Here is a 23,639-nt window from a genome sequence, read left to right on the forward strand (position 1 = left end):
AGCATTACCAGCTGGTGCTATGTTGATATATGTCACAGTGGTTAGAATGCAGTATTGCAGGCTAATTCTGCTGACTGCTAACAGTTCAATCCTAACTGGCTCAAGGTTGACTCAGCCTTGCTTCCGAGGTGGGTAAAATGAGGACCCAGATTGTTGGGGGCAATTATGCTGACTCTAAACTGCTTAGAGAGGGCTGTAAAGCACTGTGAGGCGATATATAAATCTAAGTGCTATTGCTATTGCTATGTAGCAAAAAGACCTCATATGAACTGCCTGCTAACTGGAGGAAGCCAAAAATTGTTAATTCCTTTATACTTCTTGTTTCTGAAGACTCGGTCTCAATCCTATATCTTTCTTCGGAGAACAATCAATTGAATCACCCCTTTATATCTCACCTTCCTCTTTGAAGGATGCTGCTTTCAAATGGGTTGCAAATTCTTAATAAAGATAGATCAGATGTCAGCCAATGCACCTGTGGCAGAAGGGCTATTTTCAACTTTCTTAATATCCACTTAAGTTTTTGGGATACTTCTATCTTAGTGAAGTGCCATAAAATTTTATTTTTCTACATTGATTACTAGTTTTTTATTTCCTTGACTGACTTTCTTCTCAGTGAAGGTAATTGAGAGCCTAAAATTGTAAAAACAATTTGTGAAGCATACATTATCTTGGGATCTGTCTCTTTATGAGGTAGGTATGGCTAGTGTGGCTTCTTGGCTAAACAGTGAGATGAAGGAAATGATCCCTCCCATCAACTATTGGATTTAAATCATTATTTTTATTGGTATGCTAATTAAATTTTGCAAGTTTGATCTCCTGCAGTAGAGATGCCATGATTAGCTTTCATGTAAATAAAATGTTTTACATTTCAGTATATTACTCTGGATTCTTACTAACCAAATGTAGAATAGTTTAATGGAACTGCTGTCAGGATGTTTGTAAAAAAAAGTAGTTTAAAAGCTAAACCACCATTATTTTTTCTTGCTCTTTCTCTTTCAAATTTCACACCCTCTGGTTCCACTGCAGAATTGTCCTGAGAACGTAGGAAAAAATTCGTCACACAACGATGATGAGGATGAGAACGAAAATGAGAAAGAACTCCAAGTTGAAGCTCTCCTCTGTGCCTTTGAAAGTTTAGGCAAAGCCTGGCCTAAAAACTCAGAAACACAGTGTAGGTCTAATTCCAGTAATTTGAACTATTTTATCTTTAGCTTTTGCAAGAGTTCATAGGAGAGGAAGGAAATAATTTCATTGTATTGGTTGTTGATTTTGTTGCAGTTCTTCTGCTTTGTATTTTTTTTAAGGTTAATATCTTATGATTTAACCTAAATATAAGGATTGTAATAAGTGGGGTGAGCATTTTTTTTTAATTTCAGAGAGGAAGCAGCAAAAAGGGAAAGATTAGAATCTGAATATTTCAAGGGAGAAGCCAAATGTTGTCCTTTGTTCTTAAGCTCCCGTCTTTGTTCTTGATCCTTAGTTTTCTTTGAAGCTATACTTATTTAAGCTACTGAGAACAGTAAATCTGCTTGGAAAATAATATGAAGATTCATTTGGGAGATTGTCCTCTAGAGCAGGGGTCTCCAACCTTGGCAAATTTAAGCCCGGCGGACTTCAACTTCCAGAATTGCCCAGCCAGCTTTGCTCTGCTGGCTGGGGAATTCTGGGAGTTGAAGTCCGCCAGGCTTAAAATTGCCAAGGTAGGAGACCCCTGCTCTAGAACATAGATGGGGGGCAAAGATGAGGGACTGAGAAAATGAATATCAGAAGAGGAGACAACCACCAGAACTCATTGCAGTTCTGATAGGAAAGTCAGTCTGGCTCCTGCCCCCTTTAATGACCCAAGTGCCATTATCAGCTCTTCTAAGGCTCCCTGGAACTGATCGTTGAGAGTTGTCTTTATATAGATTGTCTATATTTTGATCTCTTTCTTTTTTTTTTGAAAAAAGGCTGCTATCGACAAGAGCTATGCAGATTAATGTGTGAGCGTCTGAGACTTGGTACGTGGAAAGTCCAGCTCGGCGTTCTCCAAGCCATGAAGGCCTTTTTCCAAGGGTAAGTTTTCGACGGGTGCTGGAGCTTCTGCTTCTGTTCTTGTTCATTCACTCATCCCTCACAGTAGCATGTGGAGATGAACAGAGTCAAAATCCTTTGAATCCTGAGCTTTGTGGATCTCACTGCTTCTTCTCCCTACCTACTTCCAGACTGGCATGGGGAAACTGGCATGTTTTAAGTAAGGAGCAATGCAGTGATGGGTTGCTACCGGTTCGCCCCGGATCAGGCGAACTGATAGTGGTGGCGGCGGGAGGCTCCGTCCACCCGCCTGGATGTCTCTGCACAGAAGCGTCGTGCACGAGCGTGCACGCATCCACGAGCGAACCGGTAGCGACGGGATTTGAAACCCACTACTGGAGCAATGTATGTGGAACTGAAATTTCAAGCTCCACAAGGCTCACCCAATAACTGAGTGTGTAACATCTTCGGTATTTACCACAGCCACATGGAAAGCCTCAGATTATTGCAGCTCACTCAGGTGGAATTTTGAGATGTGTTCTTTGGGGAAAAAATGATGCTTATATTCTTCCATTTGATAGGTTGTTATTATTTGAAGCAGAACACTCTGACCCCGAGGCTTTGGCAAGAATCTTGTTGGAAACCTGTTCCTCCATCACTCATTCACTAGGTAAATATCTTTTCAGTCTTGTGCTTTCCTTCTCCACTTGTTTTTGTTTGAAACCTTAAATGTAACTAAATAGAATCGTCCAAAGATTCATTGTGACAGCCAACTGATCAAGAATTATGATTGCTTCTCTGGCCAGCGGAGCAGGATTTGTATACCCATATCGTATCTTTAAGATGGTTTCTTATTTGGATGTTCTGCTTATTGGATTAGATGTAAGAAAATTTGGAATTTCAGCATTCTGCTTCTTCCCAACTTTTTAACTAACAGAGAAAGAAGGTGCCTCTTTCACTTATTGTCAGGCACACTAGATAGACCAAGCCATGAAATTAAATACCCTATAACTTATTTTTATTGAGAATGGCTAAATAGCAGAATCTTGCAAATCTGATTTTGCAATTCCTCTTCCTCCTTATAGTTCAGGATCAGGAAGGTCTTTTCTGAGCCACTTCCATACAAACCAAACATGTTAGCTGGATATTCTTGGCTTAAAAATTGCTTTAACCTTCTTGCCTTGGCAGTGGAGCCTGCACATCCCTGTCAAGGTCATATTCCTTGCTATCCACATACAGGTAATCCTCGCCTTACAACAGTTCATTTAGTGACCGTTCAAAGTTATGACCGCACTAAAAAAAATGTGACATTCAGATGCTTGGCAACTGATTCATCTTTATGACAGTTGCAGTGTGATCAACTTTTGCAACCTTCTGTCCAGCGAGATCAGTGGGGAAGTCATTTTCACTTAACAACGGTGGCACAAAAGCTTGTAAAATGGGTCAACATTCAGTTAACTGTGTTTATTTATTTATTTATTTATTTTTATCACATTTATATACCACCCTATCTCCCTAGGGACTCAGGGCGGTTCACAGGCAAGTAAAAAAGTACATATAAATACAGACTAAAATAACAATTAAAAAACTTATTCTACATGGCCGAATTATTAAAAAACAATATAAATAATAAAACCCATTAAAACCAGTATAAATTTAAAATCTAATCCAGTCCTGCGCAGATAAATAAATACGTTTTAAGCTCGCGACGGAAGGTTCGGAGGTCCGGAAGTTGACGAAGTCCTGGGGGGAGTTCGTTCCAGAGGGTGGGAGCCCCCACAGAGAAGGCCCTTCCCCTAGGTGTCGCCAGACGGCACTGCCTAGCTGACGGCACCCTGAGGAGTCCCTCTCTGTGAGAGCGCACGGGTCGGTGAGAGGTATTCGGTAGCAGTAGGCGGTCCCGTAAGTGTTGCTTAGCAACAGCAATTTTGGGCTCAGTGGTGGTCCTAAGTCGAGTATTACCTGTATACAGAGGGAGATCAGACCAAGAGCTATTTGTCCATGACACAGAATGAAAAGGTAGGTCGATATGATTTAAGACAGGGGTCTCCAACCTTGGCCACTTTAAGCCTGGTGGACTTCAATTCCCAGAATTCCCAGCCAGCTTTGCTGGCTGGGGGGTTCTGGGAGTTGAAGTCCACCAGGCTTAAAAGTAGCCAAGGTTGGAGATCCCTGATTTAAGGTTCTGTCTGTATAGCATTTAATACTGCAGATATAAAGAGAACTTTTTTAAAAAAAAAAAAAGAAACTTTAATGTGCAGAGGACAGTATGTACCTATATCCTTTTTTATATTAGGATAGAGATGGATAATTTGAGAACCCAGGGCTTTATGCAGCCTACAAAAGGTTTGAGGTACAGCCCCTAGAGATATTAAAAGCTGTACTTATTTATCATTAATCTGACAAAATGAGAATTATTGAGACAGTAAATGACATGAATTATTTTACATGAAATTGTATTACTTGTAAATTATAAATTAAGTCACATTTAGTTTTTGTCTTCGGTTCCTCTTTGATGGATACTTCCCAAAACATTATGAAAACACACAGAATAACTTAGACCAGAAAGTTCATCTATATTGCAATTAACTTCAGGTGGATAACATATAAACCAATTGCTGTTAATCATTGCATGTTCATTTTCAACACAAATCAATTTATTTGTTTAAATAACACTATTGTTTGAAGAATAATTTAACAATATTACTTAATAATAATATGGTATTAAATTCATGCTAGAATTGGGGTTAAGAGAAAGTAAAAATTGAGATACTGCATGCCACTGTCAAAGTTGTATAAATTCTTCGTGCTAGTATTTCAGGCACAAAACGATATACACAGAATTTGTATTCACCATTTTAAATGTAAATCTTGTTTCATTAGAGAATAAAAGTTACACTTCCATAAGAACCGAAGCTTTATTGGTAATAGAGGTGCTGCTCACCAAACTTGAAGGTAAGAATTACAGTTCTGAAGATTAAGACTATTCCTTAAATCCAAAGGCTGAATGGACAGGATTGTATCCCATTTTGTTTTAAAGAACAGTTTTGGCCAACCCGATTCCTGTTTTGTAACTTAAGATGCACATCAGTTGCTCGACATAATGATGCTTGTTTTTATTTTCTTTTGCAACTAAATCTTTTAAAACATTTGATATTCTGAAAAGCACACATTGTGTATATTTGAGATGATGCCATCAGAAAATTTAATTAATAGGAAAATTTCAATAGCGAAGCAACACAGCATTGTACTTTGACAAAGAAATACAGAATATACAATTTTTTTCATTACCCTTAGTTGTATCTAGAAAACTACAGCTACATTGACGATTAGAAAAAAACATAAAAATTCATTTGGAAGACAGTAGGCTTTCTAATCTTTGCCACCTGGCAAAATTGCTTCAGCTTGCTCTAAGATCTAGATGAACTTTTTAAAATAGCAATCATTTCAAGAATCAATCACTAAAGTAATGCTTTGAATAGTGTCAAAAGTGATCAAAATCTGTTAACTGTTATAAATGATTCTAATTCTAGTCTGGACAAAAGAGCAATGGCACTCTTAGATTTGTATACCACGTCACAGTGCTTTACATCCCTCTCTAAGCTCCAAGCTTCTTTTGAGAAAAAGAAGAGTAAATTTTAAAGGAGTATTTTCTTTGTACCTCAACATTCTTCCAACACTTCATTTCACATAGATTTTTTATGCCTATACCAGGGGTCTGCAACCTTAAACACTCAAAGAGCCATTTGGACCCATTTCCCACAGAAAAGAAAACACTGGAGCCACAAAACCTGGATGGGTGGGGCCAACTCGACGTCACTCACTTCTACCAGTCACATGACTCCCTAGCCACACCTACCCAACCGGTCATTAGGGCAGAGAACTGGTTGTTAAAAAACACCGGGAACCACAAACCTTTTTGACATCTCTCTCTCCCTTCCTCCCCCCCCTCTCCCTCCCCCTCTGTATTTCTCTGTGTGTCTCTCTCTACCCTCTCTCTGTATCTCTCTGTCTCTGTCCTGGCCACTTTTCCATCACCTGCCGTTGCCCTTACCTTCTCAAGCCAGGCGAGGAGTGACTGGGAGAGGAGGGTGAGAGGTGGGGCCAGCCAGTGGTGGGATCACCTGACAGGGATCCACAGCAGAGGGTCTAAAGAGCCACATGCAGCTCTGGAGCCCCAGATGCTGACACCTGGCCTATACTTAGGAAAAGAACATAATTCTTATGATTTAATTATTGTATGTGTTATATTTTAATATAAGTGTCTTTGAATGTATATTTTAATGTAAGTTTTTTTTCCATTACATCTTTTTCCTCCAAAACACTGGGTGATTCCAGGTACTCTAAATGGATAAAATATTAACACAAGTTCTTAATTATTGCAGTTTTACTTCAATTTGTAATTTTATAAAATAGCTGAAGTTGTCCTACAACAAAGATATGAAGGGTTATAGAACAAAAAAAATATGCTACTGTTTTTCATCATTATTAGGCAGAGTCATGTTGCATTATCCGGAGAGGATCTCTCATCAGTTGAAATTTGATGATGGGAGGGATACTTAGATCAACTGTCTTTTTACCACTATCAAGTGATATTAGCATGTTAATGATTAAAATTGTATTTTAATTATCAGAAACCATTTTAAGAGCTAGTTTTAGCTGCAAATTGGTAAAGATACCCTTCTTTTTTCCCTTTTCTTTTATAGAATCCAAACAGTGGGAAAGCCTGAACACTGAAAGTAGAGAAGTCCTCATTGGCTCTTTAACAGCACTGACTTTGGACAGTAGGCCTGAACTACAAGAAAAAGCATCTTTATTAAAGAAAACTTTAGAAAATCTTGATTGAATTGAATACCAATCAAGTGCCACGTGAAACAAAGCAAGCAAAAAAAAAAGTGCAATGAGTTCCATATTACATAGAGGAAAAGTAAAGATGATTTTTGTAGCATGCATAAATTCCCTGGCTGAAATAAAGAACACCTTGATTCTCTTCCCCATTAGTTCCTTTTTCCCCCCTTAAAAGCAACAATAACAACCTATGAAGCGGTTTACTTAAAATGCAAGCCTTGAAAGTATTAAGCGAAAAATACCCAAGCTACATAAGGACATTTTTGGAAATGGTTTGTTTGTGAAAGAGAACCTTGTTTTATGACTTAAGACTTGGGGAATCTTTAGTTTACCGCAAAAAATGGCCCTTTTTTATATAAATCTAATGAATGAAAATCATATCAAAACACCAGAGAGCAAACTTTTTGTGGATTTCGTGTGGGCCAACTTTCGGTATTATGTCATGATGGCAGTGTTATAATTGGTATCATTATTAATGATAGTACAAAAGAACAAAGTTGCCAGAAATATTAGAGAGCAGCAAAGAGTAAGCTTTGTGTATCTTTTTATTGCAACTAGTGAGTACCTAGATTTTTTAGTCCAAGCCTCATAGCCCTACTAATAAGTTAAAAGCATGGGTGTCCAACCTTTTTGAAATTGAAATTGTCTTGGGCCACATATAAAATATAATATAGTTAATGTATATAAATAACAAACTTCCTTAAGTTTAAGATCTCGTGGGGCCACATTATTAGCTGTGCAGGGCTGCATACTGGGACGTGGGTTGGACAGGCCTCCCTTAAAGGGACTTGGTTTGCCTCTTGTTTTGGAATGCCACGAGTCAGTGTTGGTTGTTTTGGACCATAAAATATCACTTCATCTCATATAAACAGAGTATATAAGATTTTGAAAAACCTATGCCTTCCTGCATTAAAACATGTGATTTCTCCTGGATAAAAATGCACACAAGAAAGCACTTTAATTATCTGGATATAAGGGTGTATAGAACAGTTAAGTTTGTAAGATCTTACATAAGGTATGTTTTTTTTTTTTTAAAAAATCTACATTTTCCATGCAAGAATTCATAGTTGAATTAACCCTCTCTCAACAATAACCACTTGCTTATTTTGGGAAATATTCTTAAATAAAATAAGATTGTGCTGCTAAAACATTATTGGCCTCAGTCCCAACATTTGCATCTTCTTTCTAGAAAGTACTTCTGATTTTCACCATAAATTTTGACACTGCATACATCAGAGTACAAATGTTCTATCAAATCTGTTTTTACAATTGACTAAAAAACAGCATCTGCTCCAATTTTTATAAAGATTTCTTAGTGAAATTGTTAATTTGGATAACATCACCATCACAGTTTTCTGCTAGGTTTGTAGAGTTATATTAAAAAGTTAAGCAAAAGTATTATGTAAGAATCAATATATTATTTAGTGATAGATTTTTCATGTTAAGTAAATTGTGGTCTTTGAAGACCTGCTGGTAAGATATCTTGATTTCTAAATGGAAATTCTTACAAATTCTGTGTAGGGATTTTGGAACATATAAAACTGACCGCTAAAGTAAATTATATACTTGGAGTCTACTGTTGTATTTAGGTGAGACTGGGCCAGACCAAGTGAGTTTTGAAGCTACCCAGGATCCTTCAGATGAGTTAGTTTATTAACCAATATCATTTTGGGATTTTTTAAAAAAACACTCAAATTTTTATCTCTATACATCTTGATTGTTGCATTAACAATTATCATACAGATGTAAGAGTTGACACAATCACTGCAACTTCATAATTGTCTTAGATTTTTATCCTAATACCCCATATCCGAGCTCGGAATGATTTTTCCATAAAAAAATCAGAAATTCTTACTTTTGGGAGGGTGTGCTTTCATACTGTATGATTAGACTACAGATGGAAAAGAACAAGGGGTAGGTTCTGAGTAGAATTAGAGAAACCTTGATTCTCAGAATGAAAAGGCCTCTTGGTCCCCAACAAGTTTGCTTTCTCTGGCGTTGAAATAAGAAATGCTGCTGAGTCCATCTTTCTTTGCCAGCTTTAGTTGGGGTGGCACCTTCAAAAATCCAGTAGGTTTCAGGAAAAGGAATCTGAAGATAGTTGCATGCTGCTGCCCAGATATTCAAAAGCATAAATAACACTCTTTTCATATTCATGTTACCTCAAGAGGGACGGTGGGATCCCATTCTTGATGTCCCATCCTGTTTTTAGGGCTGCTAGAATACGTTAAGAATTTGAAATAAGCAAAAAAAAAAAAAGTTTATGTCATTGGACTGCCTTTTTCAAAAATTACCTCTAATATCAGTAATTTAAAAAATGACATACCGTAAACTGGTTTAAAAGAATTTGACATGTCATAGAAGGCAGTTTTCTATTGACTTTGTCAGGCAGAACCATAACACTGAATGTAGATACAAGTTCTTTGTGATTCTGTTGTCTAGCAGCAGCATTTTTTTTTTTTTGGTACTAAGCAGGAATGTCAAATGTTGCCTTTTTTCCTTGAGTATTTTGTAGAAGCCATGACAATTGTAAAAGTGCTAAGTCTCTCTAGACTTTTCAAACAAGAACTTCAATATTGAGAAATCTAAAGTCTAAGTTTGCAGCAGCTGCTGTGCCAGATGTTTCCAAATAGAAATGTTGTTTTACTTATACTGAAGACCTGGGGGGGGGGGAAATTTAGCTAAAGTGTAATTTTACATAGTTTGGGATTTTTTTCCCCTCTTCGAAATTTATTAACAAAAAACGTGCCTCTGTGAGAAACCAACTTACAATATTTTATTTAGAGGTTAGATACTTGTCCCTTGTTAAATTTGTAAACTTGAGAGGGAAAAAGTGGCCTTTGGAGTTTCCTCTGAAAACAATTGCACTATAAAACACCGTTGCCCAGATATGGGCATCTGTGCTGTTATATAATGCTGCTTTGTATACCTGGATTAAAGTGTGAAAATTTGACACTATAATACCCCTGCTGACTTTACAAAACTGTTTTATGTTGAAAGATTTCTAATGTTGCAAGATCTCCATTAAATTCAGTGCATTGAATTTTTGTATCTGGATGTTGAGTATGTACATGAATTAACTAAACACTTTTTTCCTGCATAAGGAGAAACATTAAATAAATAAAGGAACATGAGCGTTTTTGGAATAATTGGTAATTCTGTCACTGGAAGAGCCTAGAGAGTGGGTTATCTCTATTTTGCTGAATTGTTCCTCTTACATTGGGCTTCCATTTTGAGGATTATTGTAATGTCTCTTCGTGGTCTTTACAGTTCCAATTATCCCTTGATTTCTTTCTTGCTAATGTCAAAGGCCATATTAATTCTTGCTTGCATTTAAAATATTTTTAATTCCATATAGGTAGTTCATGAGAATGGTTGATTTTGTAATCATAGGATTGGAAGGGCCTGGTCTAATTCCCTGACCTAGGCAGACTTTATGTCATCCTGGACAATTGGTAGTCCAATTTTTTCTTTAAAATTTCCAGGGATGGAGCATCCATGATTCAGGGAGGCAAGCTGTTCCATTAATTGTTCTGTCAGGAAATTCCTCCTTAGTTCCAGGTTGGATCTCTCTCTGACAAACATCCAGCCACTGCTGCTTGTCCTACCTCAGGTAGGAATTGAAAATGATTACATGTGAACAGCCAATCCAAAAAAACAACTCCTTTGAGAAGTCCATAATGATGGAAAACTTATTTGTGAAAGTTCCCCCCAATGCAAAATAATATTACCATTGGGTATAAAGAATTGGTTTTATATAATATTAAGCTGTTATATATAATTAAATTAAAGCATTATATGTAACAACTTTTTAAAAGAAGTTGATGGGTTTGTCTCCATCCTCTCAAGGGAAGACCAGGGCAAGGCAGACAATGTAAAAGAAACAAATAATTTTATCGTTGAAATGTTTAATTAACTATTAATATAGTGGCTGGTATGAACAGAATTAGAGTGCCATTCAATTCCCCTAATAAAAGGTTATCATATTTTTCAGAGTATAAGATGCACCTTAGTTTTTGGGGAGGAAAATAAGAAAAAAGCTGATTGGCAGGTGGATTGGCCTCCCGGAATACCTCCAATCAGCTGTTCCCAGAGGTGAATTTTAGCAACAGGTTCTCTGGTTGTGACTCTGTGCCTTGCTTTTTTTTCTGCCTCTGAAACTTCTGAAACTGTTTTGGAAAAAACTCTTTTTCTGCCTCTGAAAGCCTTTGAAACAGCTTCAGAAAAAAAAAAGCCTCTGGAGCTCTGTTTGAGGGCTTCTTTTCTGAAGCTTCATTTCTGATGCTTTTTTCAGCCTCTGAAATCTCCGTTTGAGAAGCTGGGTGGGGCTACATTTGGAGTATAAGATGCACCCAGATTTTCAACCTCTTTTTTGGGGGGAAAAGGTGCGTCTTATACTCTGAAAAATACGGTAAATTCATCATTACTCCAGGAAAATGTACTAGAGTCCACAACTTCCTAAAAGGCTCCTGTTATAGATGTGCTGAATTTGAGATTATGCCAACCATAGTTTTAGACCAGCATGTTACACACATTTAAGCTGCATATACTATTTAGTATCTAAATTTGGACTGAATAAACCATAACATGAGATATGCATATGAACTCAGCCAATATGAAATACAGTATTTGCTGCATTAGTGAAAGGTGATGAACTGTCCCACCATTTAATACCAATTTCTGGTAAGTCATTAGGGCTACATAAAATTGGTAAAGTCTTTTTCTTCTCCAAAAGAGCGGGTCAAAGATGGCTTGTTTCACAAGCACTGCCCACTCAAACTGTCCATATAAAACTTAATATATGAGCAGTTAAACATTTTTAGTTGAAATCAGGGATCTATTTACTATTGGTGAGTTTGAAAGTGGATCAGACCCTCACAAAATGGCTCTGAGGATAATCACAGTCTTGACCTGAAACTTGTTTCAAATGAAAGTTGCAGCTCCTCCATCGCTTGCTTTCCCAGCATGCAAAGCACTTCCGCCTCATTCATTCATATGGCCAAGTGTTACAGTTAAAACAGCCTTCCCTTCTTCCCTTCAGCCATTTCCTCCTTTCCAGACAGACCACTTTTCAAATAGTTTGGAACTTCCAGCTCTGAGACAATAACTAAAAAGGCTTCAGGTAAGCCATTAAACCAGTTTGCTCCTACAGCAATCCACATTAAGTTCCTCTACTAAATAAAGCTAAGGAAATCCAACAGCAAATAAAGGCAGTATCTGAGAGGATTTTATTACTAATATATAATGACAGATTTTGCTGCTATACAAAATCACACATTTAAATTTAAAACAAGAGCACAGAGCTGGGAGTCATACATTGTTACATACTAGTACACGATTTTATAGTCTGATTATGTATTGTATATTATTTATGTTTATATGGTTGTGCACTCCTGGCCAGAAAATAGTTTGCTTTATGGAAACAGGTAAATTTTATGGGTGTGATTTTGTTTCTTAAACCAATGCAAGCTTTTTTGTAATGAGAAAAAAATAGAAGAGATATTTACAAGTCTTTAAAAATATTTCTAATCTAAATTAAGAATAATAGCTACCCTTACAGATTAACCCTTCTGTACCCTCAAGCTGTTGAGTGCAGAGAATCTCTGAGCTCTATAGAGATAATATATGGATATTGCTCTGTTAACAAAGAGGCATTTCTATATTTTAATTGCATCCCATTTTCTCTTTATAAATGTAGGCAAATCGCCAAGCTGGAAATATTTTTCAAACATCCACTGGTATTTTCAGTCTCTTTTCTTTCTTGTTTAGTTTATCAGCTCTTTGTTGGGCAGCTCCAATATTTCCGTTCTGAGCCTGTGTGTATCGTGCCACAGTAGAAACACCATCCAAAAATTTGGTCTTGTACAACACATTTGCATTGTTGAACATACCATCCTTCAATGAAACTACAATAAACTAGAAGAAAGAACAGAAAAATTATGTTAAACTATTAAACGAGGCTTTCAGCTGAACATAGCATTTTCTAAGTAGTTTTGAAACAGATTAAAAAAAAGGAAAAATAACCTAGGAGAATAAGGGATTCAATTCTGGAGCAAAGATATATGAGCTGTTTGCCTGTAAAGCAGAGAAAATTAATTTAGGAACAGATTTTCCCTATGGTAGAGAAAAGAACAGTTTCAAAACTTAGTGCCAAAGATGCTTTTGGTAAGTTGCTGTTACCTGAGAGTGTCTGAAATGGGTCCGAAGCATCTGCCCAATATTCTGAGTATGTGAAAGATCAAGGGCTGCATCCACTTCATCCAAGATGTAAATGGGAGCAGGTTTGAAGAGAAGCATGGCCAAAATTAAGGACAAAGCTACAAGGGATCTAAATTAAAAGAGAGAGAGAGAGAGAACCATACAAAAAAAAATCCCATCAGAATGTTAACATCAAAGAAAATGCCTTTGTTTTTTTATCAGCATAATTTCTTGAAACAAGTCTTGTAACAATTTTAAGAATAATTCTTTTTTCATTATATCTATCAAGCAGGGCTCTTGATAAGAGTCTATTTTTTAAATATCTCCTTTGAACTTTTGCTCCTTTCCCTGTAGAATAAGTTTTAGTTCAGTTTTAGTCTGAGTGTACTGTTTAACCCCTGGTGACATTAGTAGTTTGTCACTAGGAACCATTTTTTAAAAAAATGTTCAAGGTTACCCAGAAATTTACAAAGTATGAGGCGCAGTTTGAAGCTGGAATTCATATTACAAATAACTGTATATTTTTCCAGGAATAAATATTACACTTAAAACATCTATCAAAACAGCATGTATCCACAGAAAAAGACAGAAAATGTTCCATTTGATTTCTTTTATTTCATTTACATGTCATTCAACCCTAAAGACCTTCAACCAATAGTACCCAGTATCTGCTTGGAAGTAATCCTTCTCCAAACACTTTCGTTCTTTCTCTGGACTTATGCATTTTATATTTGCCACACTCAAATTAACTATGATCTTTGCACGCTTTTGGAGAAATGCTAGAAGAATTAAAAAGAAAAACTTCAAGCCAGAGTTGTCTTATTTTGTTTGCTCTTCAAAAAAAAAAAGTATTAACCTTTGGCCTCCACTTAATTCAGTTAAATTCTCCTTCCAAGTGTTCCCTAAGGCAACTTTAAACTCCAAACCATCAAGGACTGTCTGCCCTTCAGGAGGTGACAGCATAGCATTGGCTCCTGGCAGAAGGGTGGAGAAAATGGATCCAAAGTCTTCATTTACCTAGAAAATTGAACATTTATGTCATCAGAGAAATTAATTTGCATCCAAGGAATATCATGGAATCTGCCAATTCAAAATTTTAGATCATTTTAGCCTACCAATATTATGTGAATTGATTCTTGCTTCACAAATAGGGTTTCCCCTTACCCCTGGGCCTAAATATGCTCCAGGGCGTTCTTAAATTATTCCTTCAATTTGATTTGTGTATGTTCAAGAGGAGTTGAATCCACTAGCAGAGATGTTCGGGATCCTGTGAATGATTCCTGCAGCCTTTCCAAAAGTGGCGATGGCACCTTATTAAATATTTGGAGAACAACTATTTTAATCGTACCTAGTTTTTACTAAAATGAAATAAAATCTATTTTTGGTCTTGACCGCTCCGATTTTTTGGAATGCAGTCCCAGCACATCAATGATTAGTCAAAATGTTGTTGGAGGTACTTGCTGCGGTGGCGATTGAGACCCCCAGACTTATAGTCATGGGGGATTTCAACCTACCATCAGCTGGCTTGTTATCGACTGCAGCTCGGGAGTTCCAGGCTTCCATGACGGCCTTGGACCTGATTCGAGTAAATGATGGCCCTACACACATGGGGGGAGGCACGCTGGATTTGATTTATATCTCTGGACAGTGGCTAAATGATCTGGAGTTAGGTGATTTAGTAACAGAACCTATGTCATGGTCTGATCATTTTTTCCTTCGCCTAGACTTCCGGACCGCCACTCACCATCGCAGGGAGACGGAACCTATACGTTGGCTCCGTCCCAGGCGCCTGATGGATCCTGAGAGGTTCCTGACGGAGCTTGGGCCATTCCCTGAGGATCTGGCCCACGGCACGACTGAGGAACTAGTCGTGGCCTGGGAACAGGCCGCGGCTGGGGCCCTGGACCGTGTCGCGCCTTTGCGGCCTCTGACCCGGCGCAGATCTCGTCCGGCCCCTTAGTTCTCTGAGGGGCTGAGGGAGATGAAACGCCTGAGAAGACGCCTAGAGAGCACCTGGAGGTCCAGTCGTTCCGAAGCTGATCGGACACTAGTTAGGTCCTATTCTAGGACCTACCTGGTGGCAATGAGGGAGGCGAGGCGTTCCTACGCCTCCACCCTCATTGCATCGGCAGATAACCGCCCGGCCGCCCTGTTTCGGGTGACCCACTCCCTCCTTCATCAGGAGGTGCGGGATGACCCTTTGCAGGGACGTGCCGAGGAGTTTAGTGGTTATCTATACGATAAAATCGCTCAGCTCCGGGACGGTCTGGACCGAAATTGGGATGATCCAAGCGAGGGAGAGGAGACACGTCTTGTTGAGCCGGTTTGGGATGAGTTTGACCCTGTGGCTCCCGAGGACGTGGACAGGTTGTTGGGGAGGCTTCACGCCACGACATGTTTACTGGACCCGTGTCCTTCCTGGCTGGTACTGGCCACTCAGGAGGTGACACGAGGCTGGCTCCAGAGGATTATCAACGCTTCTTTGTTGGAAGGGGTTTTCCCTGCCGCCTTGAAAGAGGCGGTGGTGAGACCCCTCCTCAAGAAGCCCTCCCTGGACCCAGCTATTTTGGGTAACTATCGTCCAGTCTCCAACCTTCGCTTCGTTGCGAAGGTTGTAGAGAGTGCCGTGGCGCGACAGCTACCCCAATACCTGGATGAAGCCGTCTATCTAGACCCGTTCCAGTCCAGCTTTCGACCCGGATACAGCACGGAGACAGCTTTGGTCGCATTGGTGGATGATCTCTGGCGGGCCAGGGACAGGGGGTACTCCTCTGCCCTGGTCCTATTAGATCTCTCAGCGGCTTTTGATACCATCGACCATGGTATCTTGCTGCGCCGGTTGGGGGGATTGGGAGTGGGAGGCACCGTGTATCGGTGGTTCTCCTCCTATCTCTCCGACCGGTCGCAGACGGTGTTGACAGGGGGGCAGAGGTCGGCCGCGAGGTGCCTCACTTGTGGGGTCCCGCAGGGGTCGATTCTCTCACCCCTGCTGTTCAACATCTATATGAAGCCGTTGGGTGAGATCATCAGTGGCTTCGGGGTGAGATACCAACAGTACGCTGATGACACCCAGCTGTACTTTTCCACCCCGGGCCACCCCAATGAAGTTGTTGAAGTGCTGTCCCGGTGTTTGGAAGCCGTACGGGTCTGGATGGGGAGAAACAGGCTCAAGCTTAATCCCTCCAAGACGGAGTGGCTGTGGATGCCGGCATCCCGATTCAGTCAACTGCAGCCGCGGTTGACTGTTGGAGGCGAGTTATTGGCCCCAAAGGACAGGGTGCGCAACTTAGGTGTCCTCCTGGATGATCGGCTGTCGTTTGAAGATCATTTGACGGCCGTCTCCAGGAGGGCCTTCCACCAGGTCCGCCTGGTTCGGCAGTTGCGCCCCTTCCTTGATCGGGATGCCTTGTGCACAGTCACTCACGTGCTCGTTACCTCTCGCTTGGATTATTGTAATGCTCTCTATGGGGCTCCTTGAAGTGCACTCGGAGGCTTCAGTTAGTCCAGAATGCAGCTGCGCGGGTGATAGAAGGAGCTTCGCGTAGCTCCCACGTAACACCGCTCCTGCGCAGACTGCACTGGCTACCTGTGGCCTTCCGAGTGCACTTTAAGGTGTTGGTTACGACCTTTAAAGCGCTCCATGGCTTAGGGCCTGGGTACTTACGGGACCGCCTGCTGTTACCACATGCCTCCCACCGACCCGTACGCTCTCACAGACTGGGACTTCTCAGGGTGCCGTCCGCCAAACAATGTCGGCCGGCGGCCCCAGGAAGGGCCTTCTCTGTGGGGGCTCCCACACTTTGGAACGAGCTTCCCCCAGGCTTACGTCAAATATCTGACCTTCGGACTTTCCGCCGCGAACTGAAGACATACCTTTTTATTCGCGCGGGGCTGGCTTAAATTTTAAATTTTAAATTATATAAATTTTATCGATTTTAAATTTTCTACTAATTTTAAATGGGGTTTGGTTTTATAAATTTTAAAGTTCTAGGCTAATTATAATAAGTTTTTTAACTTGCATTTTAAATTGTATACTGTGGTGTTTGTATTTTATTGTTGCCTGTACACCGCCCTGAGTCCTTCGGGAGAAGGGCGGTATAAAAATCAAATAAATAATAATAATAATAATAAAATGAGGCTACCAGCCACCCGAATGTGTATTCCTGCATTAGTAGGCATCATGTAATACAATTAAGAAAGTCAGTCAATGATGATTTCTTGTTCACTTGACTGGACCCTTGGGTATGCTAGGTGGGATGGTAATTATCAGAGTGATACATCGTAATTAATTAAGGATGTACCACTATGGATGAAATGAAAGGATTAAAGGATGAAATAAGGTATGATCTTGAGTCTGTTGTAAAATCTTTGGCTAGGAAGCTCAGAGACTTACTTTTTTCCATGCAATATTTAAAGCTTCATTTTTCTTTTGGTCAAGCTCAATAATTGTTGCAAGAATTTTAGATTTATCATTCTCAACAATTCTCTTCTTCTTCATCAAGTCATTGTACTATGCAAGAAAAGAGAGTCAGGATTAGGCACAAACTAGACAGGCTAATGATGTGCAAGGAACTGTTTTTTGACTAATCTAGGAAAGCATCTCTGTCACTCTTCCTTGATATCACTGTTATCTATCTGGGAAAACCAGTCTTTGTAAATGGCTATCAAACTACCATTGGTTTACCATTTGACATGAAATTAATTTTCATGTAATTAATCAATTTCATGTGCATCCATTAGTGCATTCTGAAACCAGGCCTCTTAATCTTTTGAGCGTCTAGTTGATGTTCAATATTTGATCATTAGAACTGAGGTTTATATAGATATTCATTGACAGGATTATTGATGAATGCCTACAATGAATTGCAAGTGCAAACACTACCTGGGTTGCTAAATGAGCAAAAAACATTTCACTTCCACATTATTCAGAGCAACGCCAGAAATGATATACTAATCTTCTTCAATATGGTACCCTCCATATATTTCTAACTTCTACTGTATGCCATCTAGGGATTGTGGAACTGGTTGCCCAGATTTGGAGAACATTAGATTGAGAAGACTCTTGTTTTATGGTAGGTAGCATGGAGAGGTAAGGGTGGGGAGTGAAATAAGAGCAACTCAACTCTTTCTTCAGCTTCTGAAAGCATATTCATGGCTTTCATATTGACATTCCTGCCCAGCTTCTCCTTCTTCTCCTGCAGTTTCTGAAGCCTCTGCCCAGCTTCCTTTGGATTATTGGTTTTGAAATCATAAGCCGTGTTTGGCTGGCCAAAAAGATGTTTCTCTGAAGATATCCATTCATAGTCTGTAAGCATCTTAGCAACCTGCCAACACCCATAAGAGGAACAAGCAGAAAGCATTTATAAATGTAAGTCAAGGCACAAATCAGGTGCCATGTTATCAGCATGGAAACATCCAGATTGCACGGTGCGGCACACTAGTCAAAGCTTCAAAACCCACCCCATTTCTGCTGCAACTTTCTGAGGAACTGAAATAATTAAAAAGAAACTGGATTTTGCTGTTCCTTTCTCTATTTGCCTGTTTTGAAGAAAATATCTTTCTACATCATGCTAATATGAGCAATATGAATTGTGACATAAAACCAGATGCTCTTTATTGGATGTCCCATGTACCCACCACTGTATGCTCCTGAAAGTAGGAAAAATACATTAGCAGCATTAAGAGTTTAAAAATATGCCATTCTGGCCTTGAAACAGGCCATTCTGAATGTTCCAGTTACCAAATCAGCCAGGAGCTTCAGACTTGATCTCATATATATTGAGACCTCTTGAAACAGCCCAGTTTGATGCTAAGAACGCTCCATGGAATATTTTGCGCACGCCTAGGCAACTTCAGACTCGGTCTAGCATTTTATCTGCTTCCATAAATGGAGTGTTCACTGATTTGCCTACACAATTACAGGCGTTTCCCAGTCAGGTAACAACATGAAGGTACAAACAATTTTAAGTCAAGAAATACACTTTGGAGGCTGAGGTCGATACAAGGAAGTCCAATCTGATGTCGGAGATGGCCCTAGATTAAAATCTAAGTATAATGAAATTAAATTGAATTAATATAAAAATACTCCTCCTGATGTATTTAAAAAATATTCCCTTCAGTCAGAATTAAAAACTGCACCATAATATGGTGGCACCTATTGGAAGAGTTTTAGTGGTCAAAGCCAAGATTGTGAATAACTGCAAGTTGTGTACCTCATTTCAGAGTTTGGGGGGGGGGGATATGCTTTGAGATAATTGAGGGGCTGGTTTTTATTGACATGAAATATTAACATTACAAACTATAATTGTTGGCAGGGAAATAGATGTAATGTTAACTTACTTTTGCTGAAGCATCCAAAGCCTCCCGTTTGTGTTTACTGATGTTGTGTTCTAGCTCTTTAATTTTAAGTTGCGATTCATTATTGTGTTCTTTATATTTTACGGCCTCTGCAGATTTGCCTTTAATTGCTTTATCTTGAGCTAGCACCATTGCTTTTTGTTTTGCCAGTTCTTCTTGTGCTTTCTTCACCGATTCCTGAAGACATAAAACAGAAAGCTCCCCAGTCACATTATCACTAAACTAAAGGACAGGTCATTTTTATTTTATTTTTAAGTTTAAATCTAAAAGATTGCAAGAAATTGAATTAGCTAGCTGGAGATTCTGTGGTAGGCCCATTTAGAGGGCAAGACCTGGATCTCTAGTTATAAACTCAGTGCTGTATATGAAATATAGACCTATTTCTAATAACTAAAGTAAGATTTTCCAACAAGATACTTAGGGCACAATGAGTTGTTCCCCATGAAAGACTAAAATCATTTAATATTCTTAAAGCTCCACAAAAAAGATAGTTCTGTGTTCTAAGGTAAAAGTAAAAGTTCCCCTTGCACATATGTGGTAGTTGTTCCCGACTTTAGGGGGCGGTGCCCATCTCCATTTCAAAGCCGAAGAGCCAGCACTGTCTGAAGACATCTCCGAGATCATGTGGCCGGCATGACTAAATGCCAAAGGCGCACGGAACGCTGTCACCTTCCAACCGAAGGTGGTCCCTATTTTTCTGCTTGCCTTTTTATGTGCTTTTGAACTGCTAGTTTGGCAGAAGCTGGGACAAGTAACGGGAGCTCACCCCATTATGCGGCACTAGGGATTCGAACCACTGAACTGCCAACCTTTTGATTGACAAGCTCAGCGACTTAGCCACTGAGCCACCGTGTCCCTTTCTCTGTGTTCTAGATAAGGCATATTTAGTTAAGAGCCAGTTTGGTCTACTGGTTAAAGCAACAGTGTTGTGCCTCGGCCGCCCCCCTCTCCGCAGCCGGGCCCCTCTCATCTCCTGTTATCTCAGCCAGAGACGGATAATGAAGACGAACGGCCTGGCATGCCTCCAGCCCCCAGTCCTGGCACCATGCCTGGACAAACTGAGCAAATAAACCCCTCCCTCACAGCATGTGAACATGAGGAACATGAAGCCAGTCACGAGCTGGAATTGCCAGCAGCTGGAGGGTGGACAGATCCACGCTTCTGGAGAATGGAGAGGCAACGTCAGCAAAAGGAAGGGAGGGGCAGGCCTGGATAAGTGCTGAGTCATGGAGCCACACCCCATGGCCTATATAAAGGATCTGCTTTCTGGCATTCTTTGAATCAGGCAAAGTCTAATTTGGATTGCTGAAGTCACATTTTGGACTCCTGCTGCCCTGAGAACTCTGACAGAACTTTGGCAAAGCTGCAGAGGCTTTGTGGCCACGCTTGATACAGACTTCCCCGACCCGGCCGTCAGAGGAGGAGTGGGACACGACAATCAGGCTAGAAACCAGGACATAGGAATTCTAGTCCCATCTCAGGCATGAAAACCGACTGAATGACCTTGGGCCAGTCACCATCTCTCAGCCCAACCCACCTCACAGGGTTGTGAGTTGTGATAAAGGCAAGATAAAAATAAATACATATATTCAGTATTTATTTTAGTAGTTCAGAAAAAGACTAACCTTATTTTTTGCTACCTCAGCTGATATGGTCTCAATTTGTTCTTGGAATGATTTAATGGCTTCGTTCACAGCCTCTATCTGTTGGTCATAGGAAGCTGCTTCCTGTTTTCGTTCTTGAAGTTCCAAAACAAGTGCTTCAACCTCCTAAAAAATATAATGCAGATATTAACAATATAATCTTATACACACCTAAGTGAGAGTGAGTGCTACTGAGTACAACAGGATGTCTGTATTACTAGCATTTAAAGATTTGAGCTGCATACATAATATTTATTCAAGCTGGTTGTATGGTGTGGTATAAATGTGGATCTCAGAGAGGAATTACATTTCGTTACATTAATGCAGGACTTCACTTCCAGTTTCAGTTTCTTGTTCCGTTATCTAAGAAGGATTCTTCGTATCTCATATCGGGACCATGTCAGAAACAAGAAAATTCTACAAAGAAATAATTCCCAAAGACTCTCTGAGATAGTGGCAGAACAAAGAATGCACTTTGCTGGACATGGGCTCTGCAAGAGTAAGCAACATCCAGTTAAAACTATAATCAATTGGATACCACCAGATGGTCGGAGAAAAAGAGGAAGGCCAAAGAAAATCTGGCACCAAACATTTCAGGAAGATCTGAAAAACATCAGCCTTAAATGGAAGGATAAAGAGACTGTAACTGTAAACTAAAAACTATGGAGTACACTTGCAGACCAATGTGCTTAGCACAGGACATCATCATCTTCATCATCATCATCACCACAACATTAATGCAAAATTTGCATTTCCATAGATAGTTCCTTAAAAGGTATGCAAAGCTTAATTTTAAGATATATTTTCTTCTTGTGTAATGTATAAATCCACTGTTTGTCAGCCTTACCTGAATTAAGTTCAGATTGTAGATAATGTAGAAGATAGAACAAGCTGATATCAAGGGAGTTGATACCATCAAAAACTCCCAAATAAGCTTCTAAGAAATCTCAAACTTCCCTTGGCCACTAATAACCAGTTCAAAACAAGACAAGAAAAGCTAGTTTCCTAAATTCTGCTTATACACCAAAACCCAACTCATACATAGGTATGCATTCTAGCACTCCTCCAAGTGAATTCAGAGTTACCAAGATTAATTTCGGGAACATCACAGATTTGGTTCATAAATCATCACTTTTGCAGTTCTGATGGTTCTTTACCAGTTACAAAATCTGTTGTGTTTGAGCTGAACAAGGTAGAACAATCAAAGCTATAATGTATACCATTACTTATCATTAATTCCAGGGCAAACCCTGTTGTTTAGAACTTTCTGTTTTCTATTTAGCTGAACGCTATGAGAAGAATGTAACTTTGCCTTCAAGGAAAAAAAAAGATAATACTGTATGCATATATTTTTTTTTCCCACCGACCTGTACGCTCGCACAGAGAGGGACTCCTTAGGGTGCCGTCCCAAGCAATGTCGGCTGGCGGCCCCCAGGGGGAGGGCCTTCTCTGTGGGGGCTCCCACTCTTTGGAACGAACTTCCCCCTGGACTTCGGCAATTGCCGGACCTTCGGACTTTCCGCCGAGAGCTGAAGACCTATTTGTTTGTTCGCGCAGGACTGGCATAGGATTTTAAATAGGATTTTAATTAGTTTTAATGTTTTAACATTTTAAAATTTGGGGTTTTATTCTAAATGTTTTAATTCGGCCATTTGTATAATAAGTTTTTTAAATTATGGTTTTATGTGTATCCTGTTGTTATTTTTTATCATGGCTGTAAACCGCCCTGAGTCCTTCGGGAGAAGGGCGGTATAAAAATTTAATAAATAAATATTTTTTTTTTAAAAAAAAGATATATTATGGCAAATTCAGACATTGCAGAAAGATTTGTCATAATGCGAATGAATCCCAGGATATGTGCCCATGGGCTTTTCCTTCTGCGCTACCCACTCTTTCAAAATGGCTGCAAGAAGGGGCTAGAAGCTCTGATCTATGATTTTTATTAACAAGTGTAAGGAGCTCTCTCATTTCTGGGCCTGCAGCACCCAATCGGATGCAGAGTTGATGTCTACCCATGGCAGCAAAGAGAAACACAAACGAATGTAAGGTTTAAAGAATAAGGGTTACGATTCAAGAGGAAATCTTAATAAAGCCACAACAGATATGCCCATCTAAACTGGCAAGTGAGACTCGGGAAAAATTTTGTAAGGAAACAGGCCAGATTCTGAATATATCCAAGGTAAAATAAACTACTTTCCTTTTGCTAATACAGATAGAAAGAATTAGTTTGGTGTAGTGGTTAAGGCACCAAGCTACAAAATAGATAAAAGATCTAGTCCTGCCTTAGGCACAAAATCAGCTGACTTGGGCTCGTCCCTCCCTTTCAGCCCAAGGGAAGACATAGATCACTTCTGAAATGAAAAATGCAGGGGATTGCATTCGATTTTCCCTCCTCCATCCACAGCTACCTAGGAAAGATTCTCTCCTTCCTTTATTTAGAATGATGTTATAGTTTTCCTAGGAAGAGTTAAAGAACAAAAATCTTCCCCTAGCTATTTAATCTCAAGGAGAAATATCTGAAATAGGCAGAGCGGATCAAGTCACAACCCAACGATGGAGCAGCTTCTGATCCAACAGGGT

General features: G+C 39.6%; 2 protein-coding genes across 3 annotated transcripts in view; one reads left to right on the forward strand and one right to left on the reverse strand.

Annotated features, from left to right (window-relative positions):
* The window catches only part of ECPAS (Ecm29 proteasome adaptor and scaffold), an 80,247-nt gene extending 70,247 nt beyond the window's left edge, over window positions 1-10,000 (forward strand). For both annotated transcript variants that reach the window (XM_058168535.1, XM_058168534.1), the window contains exons 45-49: window positions 1,027-1,171; window positions 1,950-2,055; window positions 2,595-2,683; window positions 4,897-4,968; window positions 6,720-10,000. In XM_058168535.1, the coding sequence (XP_058024518.1) occupies window positions 1,027-1,171; window positions 1,950-2,055; window positions 2,595-2,683; window positions 4,897-4,968; window positions 6,720-6,859 (552 nt within the window). In that variant the 3' untranslated portion in view covers window positions 6,860-10,000. The remainder of the gene's footprint in view (window positions 1-1,026; window positions 1,172-1,949; window positions 2,056-2,594; window positions 2,684-4,896; window positions 4,969-6,719) is intronic.
* A 2,066-nt stretch (window positions 10,001-12,066) lies between these two features.
* SMC2 (structural maintenance of chromosomes 2) overlaps window positions 12,067-23,639 on the reverse strand; it is a 31,361-nt gene continuing 19,788 nt past the window's right edge. The window contains exons 18-24 of the mRNA XM_058172456.1: window positions 21,042-21,185; window positions 19,399-19,593; window positions 18,183-18,383; window positions 17,453-17,569; window positions 13,916-14,076; window positions 13,042-13,189; window positions 12,067-12,777 (exon numbers count right to left, since the gene is read on the reverse strand). Of these exons, the coding sequence (XP_058028439.1) occupies window positions 12,586-12,777; window positions 13,042-13,189; window positions 13,916-14,076; window positions 17,453-17,569; window positions 18,183-18,383; window positions 19,399-19,593; window positions 21,042-21,185 (1,158 nt within the window). The 3' untranslated portion in view covers window positions 12,067-12,585. The remainder of the gene's footprint in view (window positions 12,778-13,041; window positions 13,190-13,915; window positions 14,077-17,452; window positions 17,570-18,182; window positions 18,384-19,398; window positions 19,594-21,041; window positions 21,186-23,639) is intronic.

The sequence above is a fragment of the Ahaetulla prasina genome, chromosome 2 (genome assembly GCF_028640845.1).
Source record: "Ahaetulla prasina isolate Xishuangbanna chromosome 2, ASM2864084v1, whole genome shotgun sequence".
NCBI classification, from domain to species: Eukaryota; Metazoa; Chordata; class Lepidosauria; order Squamata; family Colubridae; genus Ahaetulla; species Ahaetulla prasina.